Source organism: Schistocerca americana, chromosome 8 (genome assembly GCF_021461395.2).
Source record: "Schistocerca americana isolate TAMUIC-IGC-003095 chromosome 8, iqSchAmer2.1, whole genome shotgun sequence".
Lineage (NCBI taxonomy): Eukaryota > Metazoa > Arthropoda > Insecta > Orthoptera > Acrididae > Schistocerca > Schistocerca americana.
Genome location: NC_060126.1, coordinates 50,930,038 through 50,946,393, shown reverse-complemented (window position 1 = coordinate 50,946,393; position 16,356 = coordinate 50,930,038). Strand labels below are relative to the sequence as shown.

The window sequence follows — 16,356 nt, the reverse complement described above, 5'->3', positions numbered from 1 at the left end:
TTCATTACATGAAGTATTTAAGACCAAATTCTACACTTAAATTCATAATGCATTTATCACTAAATAAAATTGATTTTCAAATGATTTTATCAAAATGTCAAATGTACAGAATATTGGATGTTTTCTTTCATGAAACAAAGCTTTCTGACTGAATGCCTTGACTGTTATAATGGTCAGGTATACAAACTGCCCAGAGGGAGCCAAAAAGTTTTGTCACCCCCTTCCAATCTACTTCTCCATATCAACAACACTGCCACCACACGATGCACAAACTCAACGTGCCTGTGCTACCCAATGCACCTGGTGCCTCTCCCTCACACATTCTTATCCCACACACCTGCTGCTTCCCATCAGGCCATGGCCAACCTTCCCCCAACTCTTCCTCTCACTTCACTCCTCCTCTCTCCCCTCTCCCACTCCACCCAACACAACCCTTCATCCCAGTCAACATCTGCAGAACTACAGGCCTGGGCTTTCACATGTATCTGTATGAGAACCCTAGCTTGGAAAAGGGTTTGACCAAAAGCTAGAGAAGTTTCCAGCCTTTATATATACCTGTCGACAACTCAATTCCTCTATTCACTGAGCTGTCACCCACTCCTACATTAGTTAGATTCTGCTAGAGCTTTCTGCTATCATATTTACTAGGTAATTAAATATATTTAATCTAATGTAGATCTCATTTGTGCCACATGTGGTTTAAGCATTTGGGGAAATGTTTTAAAGATTAACATCATACAATAATTGTATGGGCTGAAGGTAACAGTTTGTGGATTGCAACCTTAATTGTACAACTGAGGATAACATCAGGGATATTGATGATAATGCCCCTCACACTAGTGTGAAGATCATGTCACTCACTGAACAGTACTGTAAAACCTGGATGAAGCATTTTGTGAATGGTGTTAACACAAAGCATGGAAAACCACTCAAGGGTGAGTGATGGTCACACATGCATGTGAACGATGCATGACCCCTCATTGGCTGCATCATACATGGCACAGTTTGGATCTCAGTGCTTCACAACAGTGCTCCTCAACAAACTGTCAGAAACATCCAGTCTGACAAAAGTGGTATCCATCCCGTCCCAGTCATTCCCAAAGGGCTAATTCATGCAAAATACAGAGCTGCAGAATAAATATCGTTACAGACAGTTGATAGGAAAATGAAATACTGCTGTTTTGACAAAGCCAAAGATATTAATGAATATGTAATAAGTTTCTTTCATCAAAGCATCAGAAGCCCTTTTATTAAATGGATGGACTTCTCTTATTAATACAGGAAATTGAAAGGATAGATAGAATTTCAGCAGACTCTTTCACCATTTCAGAACATCAAATGGAAATCACAAACCGAACATATACAACTTGATGGATACAAGCTAACACCATGTTACTGAAGTATGCCAAAACAGATTTAATTCCCAAATCTTTCAGGTTTATCAATATTGGATTGAACAGCCCTTTGAATGCTGCACCAGAGTGGGTCAAGAACCACACAAACTTCTGGTACTGACAGTTTACGCATTACCAGTGGGAAGTATCCTAAGCCTCAAATACAGCTAGAAACACTTAATAAAGTTATGCACACTTAACTGGAGAATCACTGTTGGAGGGGACTTTAATTTTCTGTTAGGTAATACAGATCATCAAGATTGCCTACTATAATAGTTTTCTTGCTTTGAATTATTTTCACATAGCAAAGTATTCAATGAGGATTGAAGGAGATAGATTAACAGCCATTTACAGTTTGTTTTCTAACAGAACATTCTTAGTACTTTATTTATAACACCAGTAGTCAATGGTTTATCTGACCATGATAGACATAACAGTATAATTCTAACCAGCTGGGTAAATACCATAGAAAAAGGACTGTACAACAGTATCATAAACAATGACTGGATTTCAATATTTTCAGAGAAATCAGGGGAGAATTGTTTACAGAACAGACAGTGTTGATGAAAAAATTAAATCTTTCTTAAATATATCTGTAGAGAACTTTAAGTCTTGTTTGCTCCTAAAACAAACCAGGGTAAGCTGAACAGAATCAAGGAAAATGGTTGGATAATTCCTGGAATTAAAATATCTAGTAGTAGGAAGAGAGGGATGTACATAATTAAGGGGACAAGCTGGAGTCAAAAGTTGAAACTCCATTACCATCAGTATTATGAGACAATCCAGGCTGTTATTAAGAAGGTGAAACTTGTGCACTATGCTCAAAAAATAAAATGCTAATAACAAGACAAATACTTTCAAATACTATAAAACAAGAAGGGAACAAATATAGTTATCTAAATGTAATTCTGTCCCCCTGAAAATTTCTTCGGTAAAAACAGTGACTTCTTCAAATTTTTGACCAGCAAATCAATAATTACTTCCTCACAGTGGCAGAAAATATTACATCTACAAATAAATGACCAGATAAAGATGCATTACATTTATTTGTGGAGAAACTGCAAACAGCATCAACAGACATCTGTTTAAAAATTACAACAGTTAAAAAGATTACAAAATTCAGCAGATCAACAACACAGTTTTAATTCTGCTGGCTATGATATTGTTTTTATCAAATATTAAAATATCCTACTGAACTGGTAGAATACCTTAAATTGTCTTTGCAATCATAAATTGATCAATCAATGACTCAGGACATGTTTCCTGATAGAGTTTAATATTTTGTTCAAACACCCACATGTAAAACTGGAGATAAGCAAACTAATCTTACATCCATTTCCTCCTTCCAGTCTTTTCAGAAGTTTTTAAGAAAGTAGCCTATGTATTTAAGCGGCATCTCAGATCAGCTTTTGTACAGGATACTCTACAGACTGCTACAGAACACCTCACAAATGAAGTACTGGTAAAGCTAAACAAGAAAAATTGTCCTTTAATATATTTTGTGACCTTGCACCAGTGTGTGGATCATAAAATTCAACTCACTGAACAAAGTGTTTTGGCACTGGTGGCATCCCTCTTACGCTGATAACAGAAGCCACAGGCTCTCGTGGACAAACAGTGTCAGCCTTGAAACTGAACCCAAACTTGATACATGTAGTTCTACAAGGATTGATACTTGGCCCACACTTGTCTAACTTACGGAAATGCTTTCCCAATACTTTACAGGATAATTAAAGAAACTTTACACTTGGTGATGACAAGCAATAGCCCAAACTCAACTGCAGCAAAAACAGATAATACAACAGCTGATCAGGTCTACCAGTAGCACACAGCTAAGAGTTTCAAGTCCCACTCTCACAAAGAGTCACATTATGCTATTTCAAACAAGCAAACCTGTTACCACTAGAAGAAGACATTAACGGCACTTCTCTCAAAGAAATACAGCATGTAAAATTCCTCAGGCAGCTGGCAGTTGGATAACATGCTAAAATGGAGTCAACACATGGGTAAACTAATTAATACGCCGAGTTCAGTATTTATTGCACTTAGGAGCATCTCTCATTGTGTTCAACTAAAGACAAAGGTGGCAATGTATTCAGCATTATTGGACTCCCTGATATTTGAAATTATCTTCAGGGATAGTGCACCTGAAGTGAAAGTAAGTGGTTATTCAGCAAAATCATGCAGTAACAATAGTATGTTAAATAGGTAACTGTACATCTTACAGGTTTTTTAAGGATCTTTAAATTCTTGCACTCAGTTCCCAGTACAGTTACTTGTTAACAGGTTTTGTTGCCAACAATAAAAATTAGTTTCAACTGATTTGTAGCTCACATAATCAAAGTACAAGACTCAAACCTCCAGGTTTAGGGTGCAGAATAGAGTAATGTACTCTGGTGAGAAGACATTCAACAGGTTCCCATCTAACATAAAATGAGTTTTTCGGAACCCCTACCAATCCTGTAGAAAATTGCAAAATACACCTTATTAGCTAATGTTTAACAAAGTATTTGAATGTCTAGATTCAAGACTTAAAAAGTTCTGTTAACTTCATGGCAGTGTGACAAAGCTGCATGGCAAAACAGTAAGGTACTCTAGATATAACACTGTTTCTACAGATGTAGGTAAACATTTTCTTTGAAAAAACACCATTGTTATCAAGTACATATTAAGCTACCCTCAGCAGATACACAGGAACTATCAGTACAAATGAGGAGACAGTAAAACCTCATATCAAAGTAGCAGGTTTCAGGATGAAATTTAGCTGTCATGAGAACGAAGAGCATTAAGCAGTACAGAGTGAGTCTACTGTTAATTCAGAAAACAGTTTGCATTTCTGTCAATTCTTTCCTTTTGTTAATGTATACCATGGCTTGTTCTCCTTGGTAGCATGTAAAGAGTGTGATGAATGAGTGAGTGAATTAATGGAATACTGGATGATCAGTACCTGTATCTGTGTTGTGTGCAGGGATTTCTCCATGGGCTTATTCTGCAAATCCAGGAGGCCTTGTGCAATGTTGATTTAAAATTTTTGCATATAAATGTTGCACTGAACCACCAACAATGCAGTCTCAAGGGAAAAAACTTGCTTTATAAAATCGAAAAATCAGCATCATTGCAATATTTACAATTTATCACAAAGGAATGAGACTTAACTGGGTTAACTAAATAGTTTTCAAGCACAGGAGAAGATGGAGCCTTCATCACTAAAATAGTTATAGCTTGTATAAACTTCAACATTAGTCATAGCTAAGTCAATTTACCTTACGTGCAGGAACACGGTACTCCTGCAGAGTAAAATTTGTTTAATTCCAAGGGGAATTTCTGAGTACTTCATAAATATAAGCATATAAGGAGCAATGAAATGTTCATAGTAAACTTGTGTTATATGCTCATCTTTTCTTTTTCAGTTTACTTTCAAAGTTCTAAAATGACTAAATTCTGTTCACTCACTCTCCAACCTAAATAAATGTGTTTGTTGACCAGCCTGGTATAGTTTTTCTATCTGGCACCACTTTGGCAGAGAGCACTGCACACACTTTATCTTGCACAGCCATAAATGAAGGAAATCTACATACTATGTGGAATGAACTAGAACTTACCAGTGCACAAACCATTTCTCCACCTTCAAACTGTGTATTCTCTGCAGAACTACATGCAAGTCTGAAGACCCAGGTCGCAAATTTGTTGTTAGGATGCAGGGTACAGTATCTGCAAGTTTCTCATCCTGAAGATAGAGCTGTAAGTAATTTTAAAAAATCATAATTACTTTCTGATGAAAAAGAGGATGCACGTAACACACTGAGAAAACGGTAGTTAAATACTTTTTAAATATTTTTGCCGTAATTCATGACAATATTTCAAAGGTAAACAGCTGGATGTCTGTGTACAATGGGCACAATATTTTGGCAAGTGATCACTTTGCCATTATAAGCTGTAGCTGCTTAAATGATTGCCTAGGAGGTGGCATAGGGCTTGTATCTCCTCTCCCTCCTTTCTTCTGACTTGGCACCCAGGCACATCCATTATCTCCTGTCCCTTCCCTCTCCTCCCCGCCCCGCTCCCCTCCCCCTTACGACATGTCACTCCATTCACAGTTTGCACCCAGGAACACATGCTGGCCGCATCTCAGCTATTGCTCAGTCTGTCCCCACCAGCATTGATCAGCAGTTTTCATACTCTAATCCTGATACATTTTTTGAACGAGACAGTACTGAAGTTAGACACCAGCATCAGAACCCCAGTATGGTTGTAATCCACTACAAGTAATTCTGGTAGTCATCAATTTCAAACTGATGTTAGACTGCTGTAGTCTGATGTGCTGTTAGCTTTACAGCAATGATATTCAACAGTATGCACATTTGACCTATGTATGTCTTGCCACATTGTCAGGAGATCTGATAGACTCTACACATATGTAGTCAGAGGTCAACCCCCACACTGTTTTAGCTGGTTGGTGGAAGACCTCCTTCACTTGGCACTTACATACTATTCACTCCACATTTCTGGGCAATGTGCCGCAAATTTGAACAAATGCAATAGCTACATTCTCCTGAGGTTCCTTTTTCTGTCTGTTTTACAGTCAGTGTTGAATGTAGGGCTCTCCAAATTTGCCACTTCATGTAGTGATTCATCCAGAACATTGTTTTCAGATTTTCATGTTCTTGGTTGAGACTCTCATTGAGAGAGAGAGAGAGAGAGAGAGAGAGAGAGAGAGAGAGAGAGAGAGAGCGCCCTGTGTGCCAATGTTTTGAGACCCTGTTCCTCTGCGTCAGGAGGTGGTGGTGGTGGTGGTGGTGGTGGTCGTGGTGGTGGTGGTGGTGGTGGTGGTGGTGGTGGTGGCGGCGGCGGCGGCAGCTGCCCTTGTGTAAGTATAGGTTGGTATGCATGTTGTTCTGGTAAATGCTGTGGGGCAAAGTTCTGTGTGCTCATCTTTTTACCTTGACATCCACAAAGGGAAGCACCTCATCTATTTCAACTTTCATGACAAAATTGATGTCCTAGTATATGAAATTTAGATGTATGTGGAAATCATTCAGCTTGTATTTTCCATGTGTCTGTAAGACAAGTGTGTCATCGACATACTTGAAAAAAAGATAGATTTCCATTGGATTGATTCCATGGCTTCCTCCTCAGAATGTTCAGTATAAATGCTGATGGCAGTTGGTAAAAGTGGACTCCCCCTGACTATTCTTTCAGTTTGCTCATAGTAATCACTGTTAACAGTCAAGTATGTTGATGCCAAGACACGCCTAAAACATTGGTTGCGTGTGTCTCAAATTTCTGGTCAATAAGCTTGGACTTGTTAAGATGCCCAACAAAAACCACGGCATCATTGATATGCTGTGGACATTTCCTGACATAAGAGCTAAGCATATCCTTCAGGTATTTAGCGAGTGAGTATATCAGTGAACCAATATCGGTAGGGATTGGGCATAAAGGCACCCAATCTTCATGAAACTGAGAAGTCTATAAAGTTTCAAGTTGAACCATTGCTCTCTCATAGCTCCTTAACAACTTCATTTAGCAAACCAGATTTTTTGAGAAGTGCCACAGTTTCCAATTCCAATGTCTTGGTGCCTTAATATTGATATTCCTGTATGCACTGTCTTCTAGTTGCCCTTATACCTTATTGAAATAATCCTGTTAATACAGCACCACAGTTGCATTTGTGTTTGTCAGCTTGTAAGACCATGTTATCTGGATCTTCTATTACTTTCCATCGGGCCACATGCCCCATGCTAGAGATGTTTGGTTTCATAGGTTTTGTTTACGTGGAAGCACTACAGGTTTCAGGTTTCATGACATACTTCTTTAGCTGTTTCAAGAGGAAGCCTTGCTGTCCCACAGCATTGATGATGTCCATGATAGATGTGGATTTAGGAATAGGTGTAAAATTGAATCATTTTACTGATTATTTTTCATTATTTGAATCTTAACACTACTTTATGTCAAAAACAGTTAACAACCTGAAAAAAAGAGGAATTATGAATAATCAGCTTAGACTATATTGCTGAAGAACATTATATGTAGGCATATGCATGCATTTAAATCTATATCCATACTCCGCAAACCACTGAAGTGAAAGACAGAATGCAGTGGTGGGGAGATCAATTGCTTATATAACTTCGCACATGCTTTAAGAGCACGGAATGGATTTTTGTCCAAAAAAATCGATTTTTCAAGATTATTATTTTTCTTGATCTGCACAGTTTAATCTATGTTGTGTGTAAATTATATCATGATAGCAGCTTTAGAAATTCCTTTAAATTGTTAAACTGATTAACCCTGCACTCCCACCTTTTCCGACATTTGGGAAACTGCTTGCTTCAGTTGAATTTTTGCCAGTGTGAAGGCTATTTCTTTTGATATCTTTAGCTGACATCTATACCTTTAGCTGACATCTATATCTCTGGCTGAAAACTTACTTGCACATAGTTTATTTACATTTTGACAGTATTAACACATTATTAGGTGGAAGGTTGAATTTGCAAACCTTTACATGGAAAACTGGATGGTGGAAAACTGTGTTTAGGAAACAGAAGTTTCATGGACATCAGTTTACCAACAAAAAGAGGAAGCAGCTCAATATGATGAACATAAGCTCTCAGCTTCAGCATCAAAACTTGGGACAGGAGAATAGTACAGGTGTGTGAATCATGTTGATATGGATTCCACTGGATTCACACTTATTGATTTAGAGCTTCTCTGTCAGACTATAAAATTTTCATGTTCATGTGTTAGCTGTAAAAATACAGAATGCATGATTGTTGTTGAAGAAAGAAGAGTGGGAATAGCTTGTGATTTTCAATTAAGGGGTCACACATTTCTGTATGGCGATGCATATGTTATTGGTACTGACGAGGGTAAAGTTTTAGATGTAGAAATTATGTCTAAATACTGCCACCAGTGTACAACAAGGAAACTGTCCAACAATGAAGACAGTGAGAAACTGTGGCAAGAAAAGCATGCAGTAGCATGCTCTAAAAATTATAGTGACTCAAGTGGGGGCAAGGAGGCTGCTGCAGTTGTGAGGATGTTCTCCACATCTGAGGAGCAGTATGGTGGTGATTAAGACTACTTCATTCAAAGCAGTAACAGATAAAAATCAATACAATACAACAATAGAAAAGTTGGAATGTGTTGGCCACATCCAAAAGAGGCTTGGTTGTAGGCTTCATTGCTTGTTGAAAGAGAAGAAAGGTGAAGTACTTGAGGATGGGAAACCACTAGGTGGAAAATGCAGGCTTACTCTGAAAGAAATGGGTCCTCTTCAGGTATTTCATGGGAGAGCTTTCAAGATAAAACACACATAATTTAGAGGCAATGAGGCATGCTGTGTGGGCATTTTCTTCCACAAACTACCCACTGACCAAACTCCAATGCACAATAAGTTTCTGAAAGATGATTGGTGTAAGTTCAACAACAGAAATGAGATGTATTCACATAAACACTCATTACCGGAACCTGTTATGAATGCAATTAAGCCCATATCCAGGTTTGTTGCAAACCCTGATTTATTGAGGAAGTGTCTTGACGGGAAGACACAAAATGCAAATGAAAGCCTCAATAATTTAATTTGGACATTCTGTGGACTTGGAGTACTCAGAATAGGTGTTTATGATGCAAATTTATTTACAATAATGGAAAAAATGGAAAAATTGAAGTGCTGAAAAGAGTTGGTATAGATCCTGGTTTGTTTACAACAAAAGCATTTTACACCCTCAATGAGAGCAGGGTTAAGAAAGCTAACACATCAGTGTCTTACCCACAAATACAGACCAGGCAGATTTGAAGATGATGACTGGCTTGTGGGGTGCTCAACTGCACTGTCATCAGTGCCTGCACGAAGTCCCAATTTGTTCACAGTCCAATTTCTTTTTCCTTTTCTTTTTCTTTTTTTTCACTGTTTAATCTAGCCACTGTCATGAATGATGAGGATGAAATGATGACAACACAAACACGCAGTCCTGAGCAGAGAAAATCCCCAACCTGGCTGGGAATCGAACCCGGGACCCCGTAATCAAGAGGTAGCAATGCTAGCCAGTAGGCTGTGAGCTGCGGATCAGAATCAAAGAGGAGACAAGAGAAACCTGGAGGACAAGGAGTATCAGTATGGATGATTTGAAAATTGAGGTAAGCTTATTACATGTAGAAGTATGAGACAAAAATCTTTGAACCTCATTTTCTCTGTTTTACATTTTTTACGTTATTAGAAGCCTTTTCTGAAAAATTATATGAACTAATGCTATGAAATTTTCAGGAATTGTTTGCAACATGTTTCTGTCTCCCTGGAGCTAAAAAATACGAGATCCTGCAATTACATTCTGATTTTTAGATGATTGTATGTAGAAAAAAAGGATAATTTTGGATATGCAAAATTAAAAACTCTTAATTTGTACCATAAATCAATAACTGTAGTTCAGTGTTCTTATAACATTCTCAGGACACTACAATAAAATTTTCAGATTAATTGCATGACTAGAATTTGAGTTATGGCTTTTTATTTAAAAGACTACAAAAAATTAAAAATTAAAATTTCTGGAAAAATATTAATTGTGCATATTATTTTTTCCATTAAGACACAGCTCTTTTGATTTATATAAGCAAAATTTTACATTTGTACATTAATAAATATGGCATACATTAATAAATATGGCTGTAATGATTTTTTTTCAATGTTTATATTTTCCATTACATATCTGCTTAACTAATTTAATCTTGCACCTGCAGTTCATATGACTTAGGTGACTGTAATATAACCCTAGCTTTCTCACTTTATACCAGTTCTTGAAATGTTCAGGGCAGTTAATGGCTCTTTTCAGCATTTTGGCAATCCAACAATATTCTCCAATGAGTCAAACAAACCTGTGACCACTCCCACTGTCCTCCTTTGGTACACTCAGTCAGTGTCTGTTAGTCTTATTTGGTATAGCAGAGTGATGATAACTGGTTTCAGAATAAAGTGACATTGATGGAACATTTATCTGGTGTGGATTTAGTTGACTACTACTCGATTGAAATATATAATGCTGTGCTTATTATAGTAATCCATTACAGCTATAGATAATAAAGGACTCTGACAGATTCACAAACCTGTGTGATGTTGTCAAACCAGAAATCGTCTGTGTTCATAACTGGCCAGGAGTCCATGGCATCTACAACGATCAATGGAGCATCTCGGCTGAGATAGTTGTCTAGCAGTTGTTCGTACGAGACTCCACCAACCCGATCAATGGCATCCAGCGTCTCACAACTCTGCCAACAGACACCTGCAAAATAACTCGGCATCCAGAGTGCAGTAGCCCAAAGCACACAGTAAAAAACACACAGCCAATGTGGTACCACTATGAACTTGTAATGTATTTCAGTCTCAACTTAATTCAGTACTTTATTTATTTACCAATGTAAGCCAATGCAATTGAGCTCAGCATTTTGTTATTCATTGGTGTTACAGACAGAGTGTTTGAATGGCTTGTTAATATGAAATTTAAAAAGAACAGAGCATTTGAATGGCTTGTTAATATAAAGTATCATATTGATTATTTATCTAACACAATGAATGCAAATACATTCAAGGAAGCTATAAATGTTCAAGGAGAAAGTAGAGATGATGTCTCCAGAATGAAATTTTCACTCTGCAGCGGAGTGTGCACCGATATGAAACTTCCTGGCAGGTTAAAACTGTGTGCCGGACCAAGACTCAAACTCGGGACCTTTCCCTTTCATGGGCAAGTGCAAGAGCAACAGACATATGAATGTAGTGACAACTACTCTGTCCTTTGGAATTGCTAGTGTCTGCTTCAAGAAGGAAAGCTGGGACAAAGTCTGAAAGGAAGGGCAGATCTCTAAGACCACAGGTTCAAGGGATGATGGGAGACAAAGATCTTGGAATGGAAAATTTCAACCCTTGAAGGCAAGTATTGGCAGGCTGTCTCCTTGTAATTTCATAGATTTTTTTAAAATGTATACGTTTTGTATAGTTATAGCAACTAGCGAGTCATAAAACAGTTTCAGACACTACACTGTACCTCAATGCTAACTGAGTAAACTAATATATCCAACAAACACACACACACACACACACACACACACACACACACACACACACACACACACAAAATAAATCTGCTGCAATGAAGCCTTATATAACAAACATTATTAAATCATGTGCACTTACAATGCAATCTTCTTCTGTCAGAGAGTAGTCTCCATAAAATGGATTGGTAACAAGACAAGACTCGTAGAAAAGGTATGTCCAATCCCACACTGGCAACAACTAAAAATGAAAATTAATTTTGATCATAAGTACCTTAATAATCTAACAAACATGTTTAAGGAAGCTGACAAATGATTAGGCCCTATGCTCACGACATATAATCACGTAACACATTGTTATATATCTATAATGGGAAAAATTAAAAACAAACATTTTATTAAAGTAATGACAAAATGAAATACTAATACTAAGTGTTCAGTTTAACAATTCACTATATCTTAGAAAGCTTGATAGTGGGAAAGAAGGACTGTTTATCTGAGAATTCCACTTCTTATCCATCAAGAAATGTCATATTTTGAGCATTATGTGATGATTGCCAATGTCTATTGCTAGTTCTTGAACTTTATTAATTTTTGAAATAAATCTGTTTTATGGTGAGTATTAATCTTTGTACCACTGAACTAACTATGAGCCCATCATCTCCATTTTGGCTCACAATATCATGTTTAGGTCCTTTAACATTATGCTTGTGGCAACAGTATATCATGGAGGTTTTTGTAAATAATCATTTAATTTCTTTGTTATATCATTCAAACCAGGTATCTCAGTATAAATGGTAAATATTTCTGTGAGGTTAGTCTATGGAAAATTTTAGCATTAAAGTTTCTATTACTATGAGACTGACTTCCAGTTAGTGCAAGTACAACAGGAGGCGACAGTGTTAGAGCTAAACATACTGACAATGGAAAGGTAAGGTCACAGCCATCTGAATGTTTTGTATAAAATAAACCATAAAAAATGACAAGGGACATGAAAATAAAACAAACACAAACATACACACAAAATTCAAGCTTTCGCAACAAACTGTTGCCTCATCAGGAAAGAGGGAAAGACGAAAGGATGTGGGTTTTAAGGGAGAGGGTAAGGAGTCATTCCAATCCCGGGAGCAGAAAGACTTACCTTAGAGGGAAGAAAAGGACGGGTATATACTCTCACACACACACACACACACACACACACACACACACACACACACACAGACACAAGCAGACATTTCTTGTCTTGCGAAAGCTTGAATTTTGTGTGTATGTTTGTGTGTCTATCGACATGCCAGCGCTTTCGTTTGGTTTGGTAAGTCACATCATCTTTGTTTTTTAGGTATATTTTTTCCATGTGGAAAATATATATATATATATATATATATATATATATATATATATATATATATATATATATATATATATATATAAAAAACAAAGATGAGGTGACTTACCGAACAAAAGCGCTGGCAGGTCGATATACACACAAACATACACACAAAATTCAAGCTTTCGCAACAAACTGTTGCCTCATCAGGAAAGAGGGAAGGAGAGGGGAAGACGAAAGGAAGTGGGTTTTAAAGGAGAGGGTAAGGAGTCATTCCAATCCCGGGAGCGGAAAGACTTACCTTAGGGGGAAAAAAGGACAGGTATACACTCGCACACACGCACATATCCATCCACACATACAGACACAAGCAGACATATTTGGTCTTTAAATATGTCTGCTTGTGTCTGTATGTGTGGATGGATATGTGCGTGTGTGCGAGTGTATACCTGTCCTTTTTTCCCCCTAAGGTAAGTCTTTCCGCTCCCGGGATTGGAATGACTCCTTACCCTCTCCTTTAAAACCCACTTCCTTTCGTCTTCCCCTCTCCTTCCCTCTTTCCTGATGAGGCAACAGTTTGTTGCGAAAGCTTGAATTTTGTGTGTATGTTTGTGTTTGTTTGTGTGTCTATCGACCTGCCAGCGCTTTTGTTCGGTAAGTCACCTCATCTTTGTTTTTATATATAATTTTCCCCACGTGGAATGTTTCCTTCCATTATATATATATATATATATATGAGAGTCACCTAACATTACCGCTGGAATGCACAGAAGTATGTTTTTTAACACAAACCTACGTTTTTTTAAATGGAACCCCAGTAGTTTTGTTAGCACATCTGAACATATAAACAAATACGTAATCATTGCCGTTTGTTGCATCGTAAAATGTTAATTACATCCGGAGATATTGTAACCTAAAGTTGACGCTTGACTACCAATCCTCCGCTGTTCGATCGTGTGTATCTGAGAGCACCGAATTACGTAGGGATCCAAAGGGAACGGTTATGGACCTTAGGTACAGAAGAGACTGGAACAGCACATTAGGTCCACATGCTAACACGTTTTTATTGGTCTTTTTCACTGACGCACATGTACATTACCATGAGGGGTGAGGTACACGTAAACACGTGGTTTCCGTTTTCAATTACGGAGTGGAATAGAGTGTGTCCTGACATGTCAGGCCAATAGATGTCAATGTGGTGGCCATCATTTGCTGCATACAATTGCAATCTCTGGCATAATGAATGTCTTACACCCCGCTGTACATCTGGTGTCACGTCGCTGCAGGCTGCCACAATACGTTGTTTCATATCCTCTGGGGCTGTAGGCACATCACGGTACACATTCTCCTTTAACGTACCCCACAGAAAGAAGTCCAGAGGTGTAAGATCAGGAGAAACACGGCCGTCATCGTAAACATGTCCCTGCAGATGCTGCTCGCCGATCGTGGCCCGTGTTTGTTACAACACGCAACTTAACGTCGGAGATTTCAAGCGTCAACTTTAGGTTACAATATCTCCGGATGTAATTAACATTTTACAGTGCAACAAATGGCACTGATTACGTATTTGTTTATATGTTCAGGTGTGCTAACAAAACTAACGTGGTTCCATTTAAAAAAACATAGGTCTTTGTTAAAAAACATAGGTCTTTGTTAAAAAACATAGGTCTTTGTTAAAAAACATAGGTCTTTGTTAAAAAACATACTTCCGTGCATTTTTGTATAGTTTGTATTAAACAATTACACTAGCCCCTCTCCTCATGTTCGGTCTGTGGAACCGGTTCTTCAGTATTTGATGTGGTTTACGAAATATGTCCAGTGGTAACGTTAGGTGACTCACCCTGTATATGTGTGTGTGTGTGTGTGTGTGTGTGTGTGTGTGTGTGTGTGTGTGTGTGTGTGTGTGTGTTTTATTGTCTCTAACGACGTACCAACGCTTTCATTTGGTAAGTTACAGAATCTTTGTTTTTAGATATTTTTTTCCCATGTGGAACATTTCCCTCTATTATATTCAGATGAAGTAGTATGCTACGCATGAAAACATGTAAACAGTTTACAGCAGTATGAGATACAGTTCCAGAAATCTCACCACTGACTCCAACACACTTTCCAGGTCTCTCTGCTTTGTCATACATACTAGGTACAGTTAACACTGTTCATAGTCTGAATGAGTGATTTGTCTCTTGTGTTTACTCTGTAGATAAGATTTTTTACCTGTCTGAAGAAGAGTATATCCACGGTCTAAGCTGGGGATAGGGGTTTGGTGAGTGAAAACAAACCAAGTTGGTTTCATCTGTTCCCTACCCTTAGAGCTGGATACACTCTAATATAAAAAAGAAATTGGGTATCACTACCAGTTTAAAGAAAACTAAAAACATGCCTCATCAGCCACTCTTTCTAGAAAATATTTGAGTATTTAGATTCAAGGTTTAGAAAGTTGTTCTAGTTATGTGGCAAATGGCAGTGTGCATTTTAATCCTGTATGATAAGAAGTAATGTACTTTAAACAGGGTCAGTAGTTAAAGAGATAGGTAAAGAGTTTATTATTTTGTACAATACTATTGCAATCAAGTAATATTAAGCTATCAATAGTGGGTGAACAGCAATATCCTACTGTAACTGAGGAGACAGCAGTTTTTAATTTCAATTATTAACTTTAGTTGGCACAAGTATGAGTAGCTTTAAGCAGTGTACTGAGACAGTAAATTGCTAATGCACTTTAAAGATTAGATTTCAATGATTTCTTTGCCTTCTGTTCATGTAAAACTTGACCCATTCCACGTCCTTGAAGGTTCTCTTCCTTGATGGGACCTGTGGAACACAAATAAACAAAGCTGAAATGCATAGATGGCTTGAACCAGAAACTTTGAAGGTTCTGTGCCACTTCCTGGGCATGTGCTATTGGGCTGAGAGCTGTATGGTCCTCCCTGAATGGGTAAGAGGAATACCACACATCAGTCTAGATGATAACAGTTGTAAGAGACCAAAGCATTCATGTTAGAGCAAAAGAAATGGGCTCACAGTTGAGAAGATTAGAATTCAAATGACCAATCTATGAAACATTTGCAACAGTGTCTCAGAGTTTGAAACAATCCTTAAAAATAGTGGGGCTCATAAATACTAGGTCCAGAAACATGGCTAATACTCAAAACTGATAGCGAGATTTTTTACATTAAAAAATCAGGAGCAGCCCCAGAGACCCCACTCATACAATGTGGCAAGGATATTTTGTTGCCATGTCATATCGTCAGCTTTTCATTAATCAAAAAAGATGGCAACTAGGTATGGGCATCTGGAAAAAGCTGTTCAGATGGCAGACTCTAGGGACACAAGATTATCAGTGGTAGAGCAACCCTGATGGAAACTGTCCTGGCATGGAGCCAGTAGGCCACGTGACTCCATGACCCAACCCAACCACCGACACACCATACGTTCTAGCAGCTTATAAAGAATGTTGGTGAGGCTGATGAGCCAATAGCTATCCACATCAAGCAGGTTTTTATCAGGTTTGAGCACTGGAACAATGGTGCTCTCCCGCCATTGCGATGGAAAGACGCGATCACTCAACACCCAGTTGAAGATGACGAGGAGATGTCG

The 16,356-nt window shown here is 38.0% G+C and overlaps 1 protein-coding gene across 1 annotated transcript in view; it reads right to left on the bottom strand.

Annotated features, from left to right (window-relative positions):
• LOC124545113 overlaps positions 1-16,356 on the bottom strand; it is a 72,928-nt gene that overhangs the window by 38,757 nt on the left and 17,815 nt on the right. Inside the window, exons 2-4 of the mRNA XM_047123930.1 lie at positions 11,575-11,673; positions 10,491-10,652; positions 4,997-5,133 (exon numbers count right to left, since the gene is read on the bottom strand). Coding sequence (XP_046979886.1) covers positions 4,997-5,133; positions 10,491-10,652; positions 11,575-11,673 — 398 coding nt within the window. The remainder of the gene's footprint in view (positions 1-4,996; positions 5,134-10,490; positions 10,653-11,574; positions 11,674-16,356) is intronic.